The following is an 18,226-nucleotide window of genomic DNA, read 5'->3' as shown; positions in this document are numbered from 1 at the left end:
TGATTGTCTCTTCCCACCCCTGCATTATCACTTCAAAGAGTCAGTAATTTCCAAAAACAAACAAGAGTGAACAACTAACTAACTATGTACATTTTTCAGAATATCTAATATCAATGCAAAACAGCTAAGAAGAAAGGATAAGGATCGTTTTTAGTTACCCTTAAAGGAGTTGTAGCAGACAGTCCATCGTCAATCGTAAGATCACGCAAGAAAATAGCGGAGAGCTCTTCCGATAACCACTGTATCCACAATGTATGAGCCTTAATGCACAGATCACGCATAGTTTTATTAAGCTCTTCAAATTTCGGACTTGTCTTCTCATCTGCCTTAAGTAGCGCGGCAACAGCTAACGAACTCTGCTTCCTAAGATCGGCATGCAACTGCTTTCCCGGGCTGTCAGCAGCACCTGGAGTATTCGAGCCAAATCTTGGTTGCCTCAACAAGGATGACAACTTATCAGAAACTGCATTCATAGTTTCTCTACACCACAATCTTGGAGAACCGAGAATCAAGGGAACGTGTTTCGAGTGGTTCAGCAATGCAAACAAGAGGCGTCCCATAAAAAGAGATTTCTCAATTATTATAGCAGGTGGAATTGCTTCGCTGTCGTTGTTCCCTTTCTTCATGGCAGCACAGAGAGATTCGAGTTCCTTATCCACATCTGCGAGAATTGCTGAGACACTGTCATAACATTTATTCTGCACGTATGGAGCAAGATCCTTTAACCTCGGACCTGCCTTTTCTGAATCAAAGAAGCTTAGGAGGTCTTCTAAAACATTCTGGCAGCGGTGATCAACTGCATCTCTGATTTGGCTAACTTCAGGACCAAAGTACGCCGTTAGACAACTTTGGAAGTCGCTTTCTTCAGGTGACGTTTTGTTTCCGGCAATAAAACCAGGTTTCCTAGCGTTAGGCTCGATGAACCAGACACCACCACCTGTAGAAGGTCTGTTTAAGTATGCTTGGAAGTTGATCTTCTCATCAGTGATCTCGCTAAAAGCACGAACCGACTCTGCCACATTGACAGCTTTAGCCAATTCCTCAAATCTAGAGTCAATAATGCATTTCATTCTTTCCACAAAGGCCTCCTCAAATATTTCATCCCACAGGTTCAAATCGTCGTCCAGAACAAGCTCCCGGATTCTATTCCAAGGCAGCTCTATCTCAGACCCAAAAACACTTTTAAGCCAATCTAAACTACCACTCAATACCTCTTTACTATCCATGGTCTCCCTTATCAACTTTTCCGCTGATCCAAGCTCTGCACCAGTAACAATAGCTTCAATCAAACGCTTCCCGCTAACCTTACCAACAATCTTTCCACCGCAGTCCCTCAACCAAGCCAGACAGGCCTTAGAAATATCAACTTTATCAAAAATAACCATGACGGATTCCAAATTATCTCTAAACAATTTCCACAGCGCAACCTCCTCTTCCGGGTTCGGAATCCCACCAAACAGCTGAGAAGCTGGAGGGGTACTCAAAATCGTCTTATAAAACAGAGGCATATCAGTCAACGCTTGCAAAAACAGCTCACCAACTTGTCCCACAGTAACCTGAACCACACTCAACACATCACAAAACACCGAAACAACACTCCCAGCATCATCACCACTACAAGCATTCAGCTTTTGCAGAACCCAAGTCTTCCTCGAGTCGAGAAACAGCTCAAGCACTCCCTTCGGATCAAGCTCGTCAACCACTGCTACAGCAGTTAACGCGTCCACGTAATCCCCCAACCCCAAACCCGGATCAAGAAGCCGTTCGTGGCTCCTCTGAGAAATCTGAGCCTTGAAGCCCTCCACTATCTGCCACTGATGCTCAAGCAACGGAAAATTAGCCAACAGTTTACTCTGATCCACCTCCTCCAACTTAACAAGTCTCTGCTGCACGTGCTGAGCACGCATGTACCTCCCAGCAGCTTCTAGAAACATGGACTCGTCGAGGCAGCCCCATATATTCTCCGGAGTATCCACCAGATACTTGACCCGACACGCGATCCCATACACATTGACTCGGGCCGGGTCAGTGATAGCGAGCGCGGGGGTTTTCGCTTCCGACGAGGAGGAGAGCGATCGAATGTTGCCGTGGATCGAGCTGATGTTCGCCGAGATCGACTCGCAGAGCGACTTCATGTGCACGATCGAGTCAGCCGAGTCGATTAGATCTCGGTACCGAGTCCCGACGAGTTGCCGGAGCTCCTCCTTCTTGTCCTCGATGTTCTTCCTAGTCGCCGACTCCACGCTCCGGATCTCCGACATCGGTTTCGAGCGGAGGAGGGACTCAGCGTCTCTTTGACCGCTGCTTCCGAGCGAAACGGCGGCAGAAGCCGATGACATTCTCATGGTTCTCTCTAGATTCTAGCAATGCATTCCACTGAGTTGAAGGAGGAGAGAAACGGAGCGGATCTGATCGGATCTAGAGATGCTTTTGCTCGGATTCCCGGAATCAAGATCTGATTTTGTAGTTTCTGTGCACTGAGTTTCTGCCATTGCTGTGGAAACGAACACGACGAGAAATTAAGCGTTTTATCAAATTACGTATTTACCCCGGTTTGGGTTTCGCAATAGAAGAATTCGAATCGGAAGCTAACCGGTCCGGTTTGGTAAGTCATAGTGAAGATCATTAAATCTGGGCGCTATTGTAATGTTTACCATAATAAAGGGGCATTTAGATAAAATAAATAAATAAATTAGTGGATGAAATTGTTATTGTTGTTGTTCTTCTTCTCCAATAGACTTTTGCCTGCATCTCTTCGCCGATCACGATCCCTCCATCTCCGGTGATTTCCACCGTAAACTGATACGATATTTCGTTTTACTGTATCATAAACGTTGCGTCTCCCCGTATTTCACATTCCGTCATTTACATAGATCTTCAAACCTATCTATCTCCATCAACTCCAGCGTCGTAGCTCTGATTGGCTCGTAGGGAGGAGATCTCTAAGTATTGCTTCCCACCGTCTCTAAAATCTACCCGATCCGACATCGGATTGGAGATAATTTTGACGTACAGTGAAGAGATTTGTAGAGAATGGTGGAGCCGGTGAACTCATCGCTTGGGAAAATGCTCTTGGAAGAGATCAGTCCAGTTGTCATGGTTCTCTGCACGCCTCTCGTCGAAGAGACTTTCCTCAAGAACGGGATATCCTTTGTGGAAACGCTCAAGCCATTCTGCAACTTCAGTAATATCGATGGTGATTACTCGCTTTGCTTCTATTATTCGTTTTCAACGGCTAACTTCACCAAACTATTAATTCGAGGTTTATATATGTTGTGCAGTTCCTGTTAGGACATCAGGCGATCAGCTTTATCGGCTGAAGAAGTTTACGCTCAGATTGTTTAATGCCTCAGATATCAAACAACCAAACGTGGAGGTATGTAAAGCTTCTTGCTTTCTTACCTAGAACGCAACGTGGAAGAGGATTGTTTTGTGTTAGGTGTATGTTTGTATTAGAGTCTCCTCCATTCAGCATCTTTGGTTGAGTTTCCACTTGATTATGGTTATTTAATGGTTAGGTTGCAAAGCAACGGCTAGAACATGTTATCACTGAAGCTGGGGAGAAGGTTTTTGACGATTTGAAATCTGATCCTCCTCAAATTACTGATATACTCTCTAGTAAGTATCTCTATTCAATATTATGCCTTTTAAGAGATTTTTTTCTTATCATACCGGGTTGCTTTTCTAATGCTGATGTCTTTCCGTTACTGCAGATCCAGAGTCTGAAATTGCACCCACATGGTTTCAGTATTACAATAAGGAACTTATCCGTACACTGTCCTTTTCAGACCATGAGGCTTTTGATCATCCTGTGGCTTGTAAGACATTATAGAAAATCCAAAATCGTTGCTGTTGGCTTCATGATTTAAACTAGGTTTGCTAATAGACTTTTCTGTTGTGTACGGAACAATTCTAAATGTGTTATTCAGGTCTCTTAGTTGTTTCATCAAAAGACGAACAACCTGTAAACAAATTTGTAGATCTTTTCAACACCAATAGATTACCTTCTTTGCTTAATGATGGTGTAATGGACCCAAAGATTTTGAAGCATTACCTGTTGGTGCATGACAATCAGGATGCCACAACAGAGAGGTAACTGTTCCTTACTACATAGTATATTATATGATTCTCATTATAACTATATGGCTGTCAAATGTAAGGTTTTAGTTGACCGGGATGTAATTTCTTCTGTAGAACGTCTAAAGTTCTGTCTGAGATGAGAAGTACATTTGGGAACAATGAGTGCAACTTACTTTGCACTAATTCATCTAAAGAGGGGAACGTGGAACATCAGGCTAATCCCTGGGCTTCATTTGTAAGCCTCTCATCAGTATTTTATCCAACATATTGCTCATGATTCATATATCAATCCATGTTTTTGTAAGTTCAACATTTTAACTATTATTTTTTTTTCTGAAAGAAATCAAGTGTTTCGGCCGACAAACTTGGATGTGCTCTCACTGGCGACGATATCGTGGAGGTAACATTCGCTTTCTGATGATATTCACGCCTTTCGAATATTTTGGAATGTATTAACCAACACTATTAGTTCTCCTGGTATATTCGAGGTAGATCAAAGATCTGATGCAAGAGTTTGCATCGAGGCATATAATTCCTTACATGGAACAGAAAGTTCGAGATCTTAATCAACAGGTTAGCTTTAGATTTTCTAAAAAGTTACTTGTGGGAACATGCTTTACGTTTTCTGTATGCTTTACTTTGTTCTTTTTTTTCTATTTCCATATCATTTAGTTTGCATTTTGCTGTGTCACTAGATTTCTGCAACAAGGAAAGGACTTAGAAACCAAATAAAAAACTTATGGTGGAGAAAAGGAAAAGACGATGTTCCGGATTCAACCAAAGGTTCTATGTATGCTTTCTTGAAATTTTTGCTCCTTTTATGATTTCCTTGACGTCATCATAAGCTCTTACTATTTTTTTTTTTCATTTTTGAAGGTATACATTTAGCTCCACTGAATCTCAAATTAGAATTTTGGGTGACTACGCCTTCATGTTGCATGATTATGAACTTGCATTGTCAAGCTATCGCTTAATATCAACCGATTACAAGCTCGATAAAGCTTGGAAGCACTATGCTGGTGTTCAGGTAGCTTCACATCTTTATGATTGTGTTTCTATGTAGGTATTCAGGTGGCATTATTTTTAATCAATACTCGTTATATATATATATATAATCTAACATATCGTATAGGTTAGCCACATCAGACCGATTGTTTTGGTCTTTATTTTCCATTGCTCGTTACTTGTGGTCGCTTCAATAACTCATCTTCTCATGTATGCTTGGGAAGGAAATGATGGGACTTGCATATTTCATCTCAGACCAGTCAAAAAAGGAAGCTGAGTACTGCATGGAAAATGCATTCAGCACTTATCTGGTATGTTTTATAACCCACCTAAAACAGTTCTTTCAGTGAATGTCCCTCGCTTACTTGAATTAGTTTTTTATAAGCAAAACTTGAAACTGAAATAGTAATGGTTTAACTTGAGCAAGTGACGCGGTAGTACATGCTGTAACATGTCCTTGTAATCTCATGCAGAAGCTTGGGAGGTCTGGCTTTCAAAATGCTACGAGATGTGGGCTCTGGTGGGCAGAGATGCTAAAAGCTGGAGACCAGTACAAAGAAGCTGCTTCTGCTTACTTCCGCATATGTGGAGAGGTGCTTCTTTTATGCCTCAGAACATATGCACTTTATACCATTGCTAACTTTATTATTTTTTCAGGAACCATTACACGCCGCAGTCATGTTAGAGCAAGCTTCTTACTGCTTCGTGTTAACTAAGCCTGCGATGTTAAACAAGTATGGATTTCATCTAGTTCTCTCAGGAGACCACTATAAAAACTCTGATCAGGTACATGTCATTTTGCTGAAAGGGATCAAGCTTCGTAGATGCTTTGCATTCTAAAGAATACACTTTTTATTTTATTTTTTCAGGTTAGCCATGCAATTCGTACATATAGAAGTGCAATCTCTGTTTATGAATCAACTACATGGAGCCATATCAAAGACCATGTACATTTTCATATTGGACGGTAAGTTTTAAACGTTGTGAATGTACGTCTAAGGCGTGATGTTTAGGAAATTGTGGTCTAAGACTTGCTATGAAATTACCTTTTCAGGTGGTACGCACTTGTTGGGATGCATGATGTTGCAGTTAGAAATATGCTCAAAGTACTGGACTGTGGCAACCAATCCAAGGCAACCCAAGAGATTTTTCTCAGAGACTTTTTCGAGATTGTTAAGGTGCCTAGCTTATACCTGCTGTTTTATACGCGTTACTGAAGCTGCACAGAGAATAATAGAGTGCTTCCACTAGTTACCCCTGGTCTTTATTCTTTGTTCTTTGACTATGCAAAATAACTTCTTACTTTTTGTCATTCTGAAGAAAACTGGAATGAAGCACGAGGTGGTGGGACTTCAACTACCATTTATTAATATGTCGTCTCTTCAAGTTATATATGAAGACCATCGCACTTATGCATCTCAAGCTTCTGTAAGTTGCATACTCACTCTTTGGAAGATACATATTGGTACCCATCATAATCTTCCTCGGATGTTTTGCCTTTTTACTTCATTATGAACAGCATAACTGATATCAGTATTTCTGGTTAATTTTTTTGGATTAATTGCAAATAATACTTGCAAATAAATAATATTTGTGCATCCCTGAATTTTTTCTTTTTCATTATTGGTGAATTTGCATCTGTTGTTTACTAATATTATTTACGTGTCATGGTCAGGTTCTTGTACAAGAGAGCATCTGGCAGTCACTGGAGGATGATATCATTCCATCATTAAATTCTGGCAAGTCAAACTGGCTGGAATTACAGTCAAAGCTACTACCAAAGAAATACAAGGAATCCAATGTTTGTGTGGCTGGAGGTGAATTTACATCTTTTTCATTAATGTTGTTAGCTGCATTCGATGTTTACCTGAATCATGGAGCTTCTTCATTATCCTGCACTTAACTTATGCACACTAATACGCAAAATCTGGTCTACCTTATCGTACCAGCAGGAGGACATTTCAATTTGATCTAGACATGCTTTGATGTTGAAAAAATGTATATTTTTGGAACGCCCAGCTGTGATAATTCTGCACGGAGTATAAGATTTCCTCATTAGTCATATCATAGCATCTGTAAATGTTATCAGTTGTGCCTCTGCCAAGGAAGAGGGATTTCTTAGTTTGTCAATAAATTCAGGCCATATTGTTGAGGAGGACATGATATTCTGCTGTAGTATGTTTGAAAATGTTTGTAATTGTGGATTTTTACTTGTACTTCTTTGTTATCAGAGTCAGTGAAAGTGGATCTGGAGTTTAGGAATCCCTTGCTAATCTCTACTTCTATAACAAGCGTATCTCTCATCTGTGAACTTACCTCAAATTCTGATGACCTAAAAGGTAAGCTGTTTATAATATTGATGTTCACTTTGGAATTGTTCTACGTCCTTCGGTTTATAGATGTGAAACTTATTTCAAACGTTTGGACTTTGTAAAGTTGATAAACACCCAAGTAGCATAAGCTTGGGGACCGAGAGTTCCGCAGAACATAATCAGTAAGCAGCTAATCTCTTCATTCAGGTTTCTTTTAACTTTGTTGATCTACAATTGAATGATTAAGCTGCAACGTCTTTACCAACAATACTACAGGGGTACAACATCTGGTTTTTTCTTCTTTCACTTTGTCTGAAGTGGACTTAACATTAGGCGGAGGCGAGAAAAAACTGGTGAGTCTGCTAAACTGAAAACATAGATCGATTGACACGTTTTAATATTTTTACTCTTTCTATATCTGACATTATTCATCTTCTTGTGTATATATAGAGAAACACGTTTAATTTTTTTTGATGTTTCACTTGTGATTGCTGGCTTTACCTCATTGCTACTAACCTTGATTGTAGTCACAGTTTTGAATTGCCTTGGTCCTTTTTAACTTCTGACTATTATATCTTCCGTTTGCTTACTGTATCCTTTGGTGAATCTCTGATGGTTTTATCAGCTGCTGTTTACGTTTGACTTATTGTCATAACTTTTTTCTTCTAGGTGAGACTCACGGTTACCCCCAGTGAAGAAGGTATCCTCAAAATTGTCGGTGTAAGGTGGAGGTTGTCTGGTTCTGTTGTAGGTGTGCATTACTTCCAATCTGCCCCTGGAAAGGCAAAAACTAACAAGGGAAGACGGAAAAACAAACTTACTCCCACTGATGCCTTGAAATTTTTGGTCATCAAGGTGCAAACTTTTCCTCTACGGTTTAATTTTGTAAGATTTGCTACGACGTCTAACATAATGAAATTTTGACTGTGCAGAGTCTACCCAGGCTTTTGGGTTCAATTGATCATCTGCCTGAGAAATTGTATGCTGGAGATCTACGTTATCTTGTTTTAGAGTTAAAAAACAAGTCGGAATTCCCGATAAAGGTAGTTTTCGTTTATGATCAACCCTTATCATTCATATTCTCTACCGTTTAGCCAGTAAAATTTATTTTTGTTCTGTTATTGTGTATTAATTTAGTTTGTCATTGTCTGGCTTATCTACTTATTCTTGCTTGATTACCGAATATTGTGATGCACTAAGCTATTCTCTGGATTATTTTTGAGCTTTAAAAGTCTGTCTGTCCTTGTAGAATCTTAAAATGAAGATTAGCCATCCAAGATTTGTAAATCCTGGAAATCATGAAGAAGAGGTGACAACGGAGTTTCCAGATTGCTTAAAGAAGGGCCATGAACAAAATTTTGTGAAGAGTGAAACAAGTAGTGTATTTTCATTTCCAAAGGTCCGTGGCTAACCTTTTTATTCAAGCCTCCAGGTAAATGTGCATGTCAGGTTATTCTAACATGGTTCTGAATGTTGCTCTTTTTCAGGATGTGTCACTGCAAGGAGATAAATCTTTGAGGTGGCCTCTCTGGCTTCGAGCTGCCATCCCAGGAACGATATCTTTGTATTTCACAATATACTATGAGATGGAAAATGTATCAAGCATCATGAAGTATCGCACCCTAAGGATGCATTATAATTTAAAGGTGATGAATCTCTAGGCTGGTTGTTTCTACCTTCATTATGTTATAGGCAATATTTGCATTGACCAACCAATCTGAACCATTTCTATATCGTACATTTTTATATAGGTTTTGCCATCTCTAGAGACCTCGTTCGAAATCACTCCCTCTCCATCAAAGTTGCAAGAATGTCTTGTGCGTATGGATATACTGAACCGTGCGAATTCAGATTCTTTCCAAATTCATCAGTTGTCAACAGTTGGGTGTCGGTGGGGTATCTCCTTACTTGAGCGTGTTGATACAATCTTACCTTCCAAGTCTCTGCTTCCCGGGCAAGCTTTATCATGTCACTTCATGATTAAGGTCGCTATTAGCTTAAAATGTTCATTTAGTAGCTAGTTGGTCTTTCTCTTTTCCATGTCTGAAATTAGAATATTGTTTAAATTTCAGGATAACAGAAGATCAGCGACTGAAGAAGAGAAAACCATGTCCATTCCTCCCAGCCAAACCGACGTAAAACTGTTTGCTCAGGATGACGACGAAAAACTTTTTGATATCGTTAACTCACCTTTAGCAAGCTTCCATGAAAGTGAAAGGTCATGTCAAGAAACCTCAGATCAGGTAAGCGAAATCCTCTTTCAGGGACATATATATATCTTATGCGGTAGAGATGTTTTTTCAAGGGAACATTCATTTTCTCTTAAACATAGCATCATCACTGGTAACTTTCTATCATCAGAAACCATAATGAACTCGTGTTTGTATGATTGAAACAGTTAAGTACCAATACCGTTGACTTCATTCTAATCTCTCACCCAGCAAAATCCAGCAATTCATCAGGAGTGGCAGATATACCAAAGATTCTGTCTCACCATTCATGTCACAATAGGTAAAGAGTATTCACGTAACAGTATATTTTCTTCAGCTTTGAAACCTATTTTTAACTAACGTGTAATCATTCGATTACAGAATCAGGAGCTCAAACCCGCTATCGTGGTCCCTAGACGGTCCCCAAGCCATATACCACGACTTCTCGACCTCCTTGTGTGAAATTCAACTAAAATTAGTAATCAGAAACACATCTGATGGAATATCATCTGTGAGCTTCAACACCATTGATTCCGTACAAGACGTAGCAACACCAACTCCTTCCGCTGGAAACCAATCCGGGTGGCGCTACGTGCCAGATGTAACAGAGGAAATGAAACTGACTTCAGATGTCATGGGGAGCCGTCTAGGGAAACCTCCATCTTCCATGGAAAGCTCACCTCCTTTCATATGGTCAGGTTTAAGTTCCACAAAGGTCGAAATCCAGCCATTGTCAACAACGGAGGTCCCGCTGCAGATATCGGTTTTCTCTCCAGGTATCTACAATCTCTCTTCGTATGAACTTACCTGGGAGCGCTCCGGGCGTGAAGATGCATCATCAGGGACATGCCAAGGCTATCCTTATTACCTTACTGTTCTTCAGTCTCAGTGAACTTTCATAGCTCTCTCTGTATTCTGTGTATCCATTTTGATGGTTTACGTCTGAGTTTTCAATTTTGATTGTAGCAAATTGTTGTCAAGAAATGTTTTTTCGGTAGGAGAAAGATTAATTTTACATTACACCAAAATTTTAAAAAGGTGGGTCTCAGCTTTACTTTTGTTTGTGGAATAAAAGGATTACAGATATTATCATTTTATTTACTTCCAATTATTTATACCTTCTGTTTGATTCCAAAAATATGAATATGAAATTATTAATATTCAGTAAAAAATGGGTTCCTCGACATTCTCAAGTTCAATATGACAGACGGGAGAAAATAAAATTAGCATCTCTCAAATATAAACTGGTGATGATCATGGTGGCACCAATATATACATACATACAAGTTATATATATAAGGGTAAAATAAATGACCTCCAGCTACTTGGATGGTTAGCTACAACACCACTGACACTATTATCGCTACTACATTGCCTTGGAAAAGGGAAAATGTATATAACTTCAGAGAATGAAAATCATTTAGGATGATATTTTCTGGCTGGATCAAACTCTACCTATCTGCAACTATAAGACTCCTCTCCGTCTAGAAGATGGATTTGGTGAGTTTTGGTCGCGGTTTTATGGTGATGCTTTCATATGGCTTAGCTTGTTCAACTTGGATATAATCTCTTGTTTTCAAAACCTGCAACATTGGCAAATAATAAAAGACAGATTCAACAAGATGATCAAGTTTATGAAGACCTAACTTAGACATGCTTACACCTAAACATCCTAAGTTCCTAACAATCCAGTAGGAAAACAGACAAATTAATCTGGAGTTGCAGCATAAAACCAGAACATGTAAGATTCTATGTGTATTTATCAATTACTGGTCAAGTATGTTTTCTCGAGAGAAAGATCAGAGCATTTTTTTTTTGATTAGGGTCGTATTGTGGACATACCAGGGTTTCAAAAAACATTCTCGATGCTTCTTTACGGGTTTTCCCAGCTAAAAGTTTGTCTGCTACAACAACACTCTTCCCATTCTCAGCTTCTTTATCAAATATCGTCTGCAGATACTTCGCCACAGCCCTATAATAAAAGAGAATAATAGTCTTCAGTCTTTCAGGTTCATCATGTTTCTTACATGATAGTCTGTGCAAAAAAATGATTCTGTACGGACCTGGTACGAGAAGACCAACCACTGTTCTCTAGAAGACGAGTTTCATCACCTTCTTGCATACCATCGTCTTCTTCATGATCTTCATCGACTTCATCATCATCCACATTCAAAAATCCTGAAGACAGTGTGAAATAAACTATAAGTAAAACCATTGAGACATCATGGATATAACAGCATCTCACAAATCTAAATCATGCTATGATGACCAAGTATTAGCCCCATTGCTCAAACTGAGAACATACAGACAATTTGAACAAATCAAATTCAAAATTCGAAAAGGTTTAGAACCTGTGTCATGTGCCACTTCCATTGTATCCATTTCCTACAAGCATAAGAGAACAACACAAGAAGAATTTAGAGGCATGTCTTACTGAAATAAGGATATGAAGCCACAATGAAACAAAACTTACGTCGTTATATCTCATAAAACCATCGCGAGAAGTAGGATCTTCATCTGGTGCACTTTGCATATTAGTAGCCTCCTCATTAAACACATCATTATGCGGTTCGTAGTTGTTATCAGGCTCTGTCTCTGGATTCACCCCATCATATTTTGCTTCCACAATTGGTTCGTTGAGACTTTCCAAAGCCAAATCACCAGCTTCTACGTGTCCATTTTCAATATAGCCAATTGTGATATCACATTGAGTCTGGTTGTCTACACCAATCTCGCAGACTTCAGCTGATGCATCCGTCTTCTTATCATGTGGAAGCTCATCTTCAACCTTCAAGTCTGTCTCATTGAGAATGGCGTTGTGATCAACATCACCTTCAGTAATTTCGATAACACAAACATCTTCACCGCCTACACCTCCATCATGGTATCCTTCCACCTGTAAATCCTCTATTCCCTCTACATGATCGACTTTGTCCTCGGCTGGCATTTGACCGATCTCGTCATTCACTACAAGACTTACTTCATCAGCAGCAGCTCCATCGCCTTCTTTTGGAACTTCTAACTCACATGCTGTTTCACCAAGCTCGTTATCGTCTTTCACTTCTTCTTCTTCCTGTTGGTCTATGTTTTGTTGGTCCTCTGGGTGAGTAAGAGCCTCAGCAGGTTGCTCTTCAGAACCATCAGGGCGAGTTTGAGGAGCAGAACATTCATTATCTTCCACCGCTCCAACAGAAGTATGACGGTCATCATTCTCAATTATCGTGATTCCTCTTAGATCAAAGGGCTCATTGTGTAGAGATACTAATTCCACCGACATTCCTGAAAAAATCATTCAAAAATATTACCACCTGTGTTGGCTACAAGAACAATTGAGAGAACTTGTGCAGAACGGTCTAGTTTTTGCTAAGTGAAATTACCAGTGAATATTGGCTCCTTCAAGAGTCCATCCTCCAAAGCCTGCCTTTGAAGCATAACGATTTCAGCAACGGTGCAAGGTGCCTTCTTCCGCACACGGCGTATGCCTTCAGTGTTTGTCAGCTGTTCCCGTATAAGGCTAAACAAGAAAGTAGAAAAGATCCGTATAGATGAGAAAATAAACAAAAACCTATACAAACTGCTCCAACTTAACCACATGTGTGAGACTAAAGAAAGACCAAAACTTCAATTTGTAGAAACAGTGAAAAAAAATTAGCATTCAAAAACTTTTGGCCCAACAAAAAGCAAGAGATTTAGAATCAACTTTAGCTATCTTGCACCTAAGTTCTAAAGCAGGTTGCAGCTTTAGAAAAAAAGAGCTTCTAAGGTACATCAGTAGCAATGAAATAAAAGCTCAAGTATAAGAACACCAAAGATAGATAAACATACTCGCCATGCAAGACCATAGGGTCATCCATGAGAACCTTCCTCTTTGTGGCAGTAGAACGGGGAGCAGCTCGTGACCGTTTCGTAGTTGCTATTTCAAGCACAGGTGTAGACCTCATCTTCAGAAAAGATGACTTTCCTACTGAAAAAGGGGAAAATGACACATTGATTCAGGAAGCTAGCAATAGATGTATAAAAGAACATACAAAGCAACAAGAAAAAAAGAAAACTGATACCTAAGATAGAAGACAACAAGTCATCGTCATCAGGAACAGAATCTGCAGTTCTCTTAGACTGAATCAGCTCCACTGACTCAACAGAGTTCAGACTTTCTGCTGTTATGGTGCTCTCAGTAAAAGTGCGTTTTTTCCCAGTAATTTTATTATTATTATTTCCTGCATCCTCGTTGCATGTGCCAGGGTCTTCTTTATCTGGTGTAGATTCAACCATGAAACCATTTTCATCCCCCTGTCTCTCAGTCTCAGGTGCAGCTAATACCTTTTCAGGTGCAGGCAAATCAGAATCAGTACATCCAGTTACCAACTGTTCATTCAGTTGCTCATCTGGTTTACTGTCCGCTTGCCCATCTCCTTGTATACTAGAATCTGTTTCTTGATTCACCTCAGTGGCAATGGCAAAATGATCTGACAGAAACAAAAAAAAAATTATAAGTCATTGCATTAGGTTTTAGTGATTTGCATTTTATTTGACAAACCTTGGTTCTCTTCTCCAGGATCTTTTGGTTCCTGGGATAGACAATGCTCAGCGTTATTCATTGTAGGCTCTCCAGGGGACTCAGCTGAGGGAACAGCATCTGACTTATCTGCTACAACATTATTATCATCGGTTCCTGCCTCAGTGATTGCTTGACCAGGATCCTCTACCTCGGTGATCATGTGAGAACAACATGGCGATGTACTAACATGTACATGCTCTGGCCTCTCTTCCTCCGGCTCGTTTTGTGCGTTGGCATTTTCATCTATCAGCGACTTATCCACCTCCATGGGAACAACCTCTGATTCAGAAGGTAGGTCTTCATCAGGTTTATGCGTCTCATTAGCATCCAGCTCTTCAGAGATCTTCCTACCTTCTTCTGCATTTAAATCATCTACCTCCATGTGATCATCGCATCCCAGCTGCTCTCTGACACTAGACGAGTTTGGCACCTCGACTAATCCAGGGGTTTGCGGAGCTTGAGCGTCTTCGATGAACTCATTCCTCATAGCAAGATCTTCAACCTTTAAAAAAGAGAGATACAAAAGAAATATTGAACCAGGAGAATGATCAGAAGCTATTAGTAACGCGCATTATATATCTGATGGCACGCACCTGCTCTTGGTTGAAATCTCTGGGAGTCGCTTCAGACACTCCTACCGTATCATCCTTTATCCCCGGTGTTGCCGCATCCATATATGCATTGTGATCAGTTCTATCAACAAATAAAATATCTACCATAAGTAAAATAATCGATTGGTATTGTGCACATTCAAATTATGAAACAAAGGACACACAGAAGCGCAGTTCTAGTTCACAATGCACTCTTAGAACAAAAATAAAAATCAAGTTATCAGATGTCATGAAATTTAACAAACGTGGTTACCTAACTTGAAAACACCCATTCAAGCGCCAAAAGGCAGAAGCAAATATGCAATTATGCTACAAAGCGTAAAGCATAGATAATGAACAAAAACTGACCCTTGAACTCCCTCATCATCTGATCCAATTAGATCTTTACCCTGGAATACTTCCTGCAGAACAATACAGGGATGAGAAGAAATCATACCCAAAAATAAAATAATAAGAGAGGGGAAGTTCCGGTTTCAAATATGCAAAGCTTCACTAGGAAAAGCAAACATCATCATCATTTTGACCCTACAACATAGATGCTATATGACACTTCAAATTACAAGCTTTTCACGGTCCAGGGCACCATAAGTAAACCAAAACATCCTCTACATAGTTATTCATCTTTCTATAGGGTTATCCTATCCTATATATTGTCCCTAAAAATTATACTCTCTATGTTCCATAAACAAGAAAATACCTCTTCAAGCTCCAAAGCAGCTTGAGAAGTGTCGCCATCACCAAATCTCTCTGGAAACATATTAAAAAAAAAAAAGAGTTCTTATTTAACATAGCTATCCATAAACTAAAGAAAGGTAAGAATGAAAAGACCACTGACCATCTAATCCAAATTGCGATGTTGAGTATACAACACCATCCATGGTGTCCTGAAGGGTGATTTGCTCTCTTGTACTAACATGATGGTCAACGTAATTACTGCAAAACAAAAAAAACAAGGAGCAATGGATAAATAAAGCTTCTGAAAATCATACTATGACTTATAGGATAAACTAACCCCTGGAAGATCTCATTGTCAGGAAGCTCAAAATCATCAAGATCAAACGTCTCAGGCAACGTAATCGAGTGATACGGTGCAGTGGATTCTTCCGGGGGCAGGTCAACTGCAGCAGAGCGGAAAGCTTGCTTTACCTTAAGCAATGCCTCGCTGCAATCATCAAATAAGTAATTCACCTTTTTTGAGTATATACGAACCACACCAAGGAGAAGATGACTAGACAAACGCAATGCAATTGGAGCTTCCGGAAATAGAATGGAATCTGCTCCAGAAAAAGAAAGTAGTAGTCACATTAGGAAAGTGAATTTGAATATGAACAAAAGTAATGGGGGCACAGACTCACCAACGGAGACACCGATGTCAGTATCAGCGACCTGATTCTTACGAAGCTTCCTCTCCAAATGGGCAGCGATCCATATTGTCCCAAGTGGTCCTTTCTTCGCTAATATAAACTGCGAATAAAACATTCCTCCTCCTCCACACACCAACCTATCATTTTAACCAAATAAAGGAACTAACTTGTTAGAATTTCAAGTTGAGCTCCAAAAATTAAATCCATGTGAGAGAAAACTAGAAAGGTTCCAACTTTCCGACAACAGAACCAAAATTAGCTAAACCCGACAGCAAAGACTCGAAATTGCCACGGACCAGAGACACTCGAAGGTCCTAGAGTACTTCAACGAGCTTCAGCAAGTAGAATAAGAGCAAAAGGGAAGATCAATTACCGTAAAAATTCACCAATTCAAGCTCGATTGAACAAAAACTCCTCGCGGAAACCCTAATTCACGGAAACTACACCCAGTTCAGTAGAATTAGACGAATACTCTTTGCTGTGACGAGATCAGACACGAGATTAGCGAAACTCGCCCGTGAGAAGAAAAATAGAAACTTTTTTTTGTGTAGGAGAAAGAGGATTGTAATAATTATGCAAATTTTAGAAATATGGATCTCTTTAGTTGATTTCTGATAAAAATGAGGGATCTGATGCGGAAAAGAAACACGAGTTTAAAGTCGTACTCCTAATGGTTAGGACAGGAGTGGGTCCTACATAGCTTTAGATTTAAGATTAAGACCATTCGGACCAACAACACATCGGTCTTTTTGTCAACTTAGCCCAACAGTATGTTTGTTAAAGATGTCTGATAACACATTCTTGTCTGAATTTATAAGATCCAGGCCGAACTATTGGACTATATAATAAAGCCCAATAACAATCGAACACTTGTATAATTTGAGCCCATCTACAGCCCAATGGCCCCACCTTACTGAAAAAATCAAAATTAGAAAAAGACAAATAACAAGCTGTTCGAAATCCAACGGTCATATTTAGAAACTCGACCGTTATGAATCTCTCTTTACCACTCTACATAAACAGACTCCTCCTCCTTGTGCTCATCTCATATCCTCACATCACACTCTCTCTTCTTCTTCTGGTCAGCATCACCAATTCTGAAAATCACAAAGTCCATCATGGGTTTGATCTCTTCTCCATCAGTCGACGAATCTCACTACCACACCCACAAGATCTTCCTCTTCGCCAACTACATCCTCCTCGGCACCGCCTCGAGCTGCATCTTCCTCACGCTCTCCCTCCGCCTGATCCCCTCCGTCTGCGGCTTCCTCCTCATCCTCCTCCACGCCACCACCATCGCCGCCGCCATCTCCGGCTGCACCGCCGCTTCTTGCGGGAAGAACCGGTGGTACGCCGCTCACATGGTGGCCACCGTGCTCACGGCTATATTCCAAGGGTCCGTCTCCGTTCTCATCTTCACCAACACGGCTAACTTCCTCGGGAGTCTCAGGTCGTATGTCCGCGAGGATGATGCTGCTGTGATTTTGAAACTCTGTGGTGGGCTCTGTGTTGCGATCTTTTGTCTTGAGTGGGTAGTTCTCGTGTTGGGTTTCTTCTTGAAGTATTTTGGTTATGTCGATGGTGGTGATAGTAATATGAAGAGAACCGGTAAGGTACAGAGCGAGGAGAATCTTAAGGAATGGCCATTGTCGTTTCAAGTTTGAGCTTAGTTGTCTTTTCTTTTTTGTATTGTGTGAGATTTGTTGAGATCTATATCAATATCAAATGTTGGTTTTTGATTTGTGTTCTGTCGGTGGTATTGTGATTTGTTCATTTGTTGATCTATTTGTTATTCTTGTCAGTGATTTACTACATATATATAATATGTTTCCTATGGATTTATATTGCTCTTTAATTTTTTGGTATTAAGAAACTAGTAACAATCTCCAGACCACAACTGTTAACTGGGTGAACCACAAAGGAAACAACTTTGAAAGTAGAAAGAATGAAACGCACAATGCAAAGCAATCTCTTTTACGCCATGATCTATTGACCAAAAAATCCAGGCTGAATGGTATGTTTCTTGCAGCTTCTTGGCTTCTCCCTTGAGCTCTCTCTTCAATTTTGAGAATCAAAACTCCTATTC

General features: G+C 39.9%; 4 protein-coding genes across 5 annotated transcripts; 2 read left to right on the top strand and 2 right to left on the bottom strand.

Moving 5' to 3' along the window:
* Window positions 1–7: 7 nt before the first annotated feature.
* LOC117132574 (conserved oligomeric Golgi complex subunit 1-like) lies at window positions 8–3,035 on the bottom strand (the record flags this gene model as incomplete). Its single annotated transcript, XM_033287268.1, has 2 exons — window positions 159–3,035; window positions 8–19 (listed from the first exon to the last, which is right to left on the bottom strand). Coding segments are annotated over exons 1-2 (2,199 nt in total), but the record flags the coding sequence as incomplete, so codon positions are not given.
* On the top strand, window positions 3,034–10,718 carry LOC103856190 (trafficking protein particle complex subunit 8). Its single transcript, XM_033287265.1, is given in 29 exon segments — window positions 3,034–3,196; window positions 3,282–3,376; window positions 3,519–3,618; window positions 3,714–3,818; window positions 3,930–4,092; window positions 4,195–4,315; window positions 4,421–4,480; window positions 4,573–4,653; window positions 4,776–4,870; window positions 4,957–5,107; window positions 5,310–5,396; window positions 5,559–5,678; window positions 5,743–5,871; window positions 5,955–6,052; window positions 6,140–6,263; window positions 6,406–6,513; window positions 6,761–6,902; window positions 7,317–7,424; window positions 7,522–7,579; window positions 7,674–7,689; window positions 7,691–7,750; window positions 8,067–8,252; window positions 8,330–8,440; window positions 8,647–8,796; window positions 8,885–9,043; window positions 9,149–9,382; window positions 9,470–9,640; window positions 9,796–9,908; window positions 9,989–10,718. Coding segments are annotated over 29 exon segments (3,819 nt in total). The 3' UTR covers window positions 10,500–10,718.
* A 102-nt stretch (window positions 10,719–10,820) lies between these two features.
* LOC103856189 (sister chromatid cohesion 1 protein 4) lies at window positions 10,821–16,776 on the bottom strand. 2 transcript variants are annotated; one of them, XM_033287267.1, is made up of 17 exons: window positions 16,514–16,776; window positions 16,132–16,277; window positions 15,789–16,050; window positions 15,612–15,709; window positions 15,474–15,523; window positions 15,125–15,177; window positions 14,759–14,858; window positions 14,145–14,667; window positions 13,666–14,073; window positions 13,433–13,571; window positions 12,985–13,121; window positions 12,816–12,886; window positions 12,081–12,659; window positions 11,959–11,992; window positions 11,671–11,785; window positions 11,450–11,579; window positions 10,821–11,190 (listed from the first exon to the last, which is right to left on the bottom strand). In XM_033287267.1, the coding sequence occupies exons 2-17, from the start codon at window positions 16,253–16,255 to the stop codon at window positions 11,092–11,094; spliced, it is 2,922 nt and encodes a 973-aa protein (XP_033143158.1). In that variant the 5' UTR covers window positions 16,256–16,277; window positions 16,514–16,776; the 3' UTR covers window positions 10,821–11,091. The 2 variants fall into 2 exon arrangements, with proteins under 2 accessions (XP_033143158.1, XP_009131532.2); XM_009133284.3 differs by having other exon boundaries at window positions 12,081–12,886.
* A 391-nt stretch (window positions 16,777–17,167) lies between these two features.
* On the top strand, window positions 17,168–17,982 carry LOC103856188. Its single transcript, XM_009133283.2, has one exon. The coding sequence runs from the start codon at window positions 17,259–17,261 to the stop codon at window positions 17,802–17,804; it is 546 nt and encodes a 181-aa protein (XP_009131531.1). The 5' UTR covers window positions 17,168–17,258; the 3' UTR covers window positions 17,805–17,982.
* Window positions 17,983–18,226: the final 244 nt, after the last annotated feature.

This window comes from Brassica rapa, chromosome A03 (assembly GCF_000309985.2).
Source record: "Brassica rapa cultivar Chiifu-401-42 chromosome A03, CAAS_Brap_v3.01, whole genome shotgun sequence".
Taxonomy (NCBI): Eukaryota; Viridiplantae; Streptophyta; class Magnoliopsida; order Brassicales; family Brassicaceae; genus Brassica; species Brassica rapa.
The sequence above is the reverse complement of the archived record's forward strand: the minus strand, read 5'-3'. Positions and strand labels throughout refer to the sequence as shown.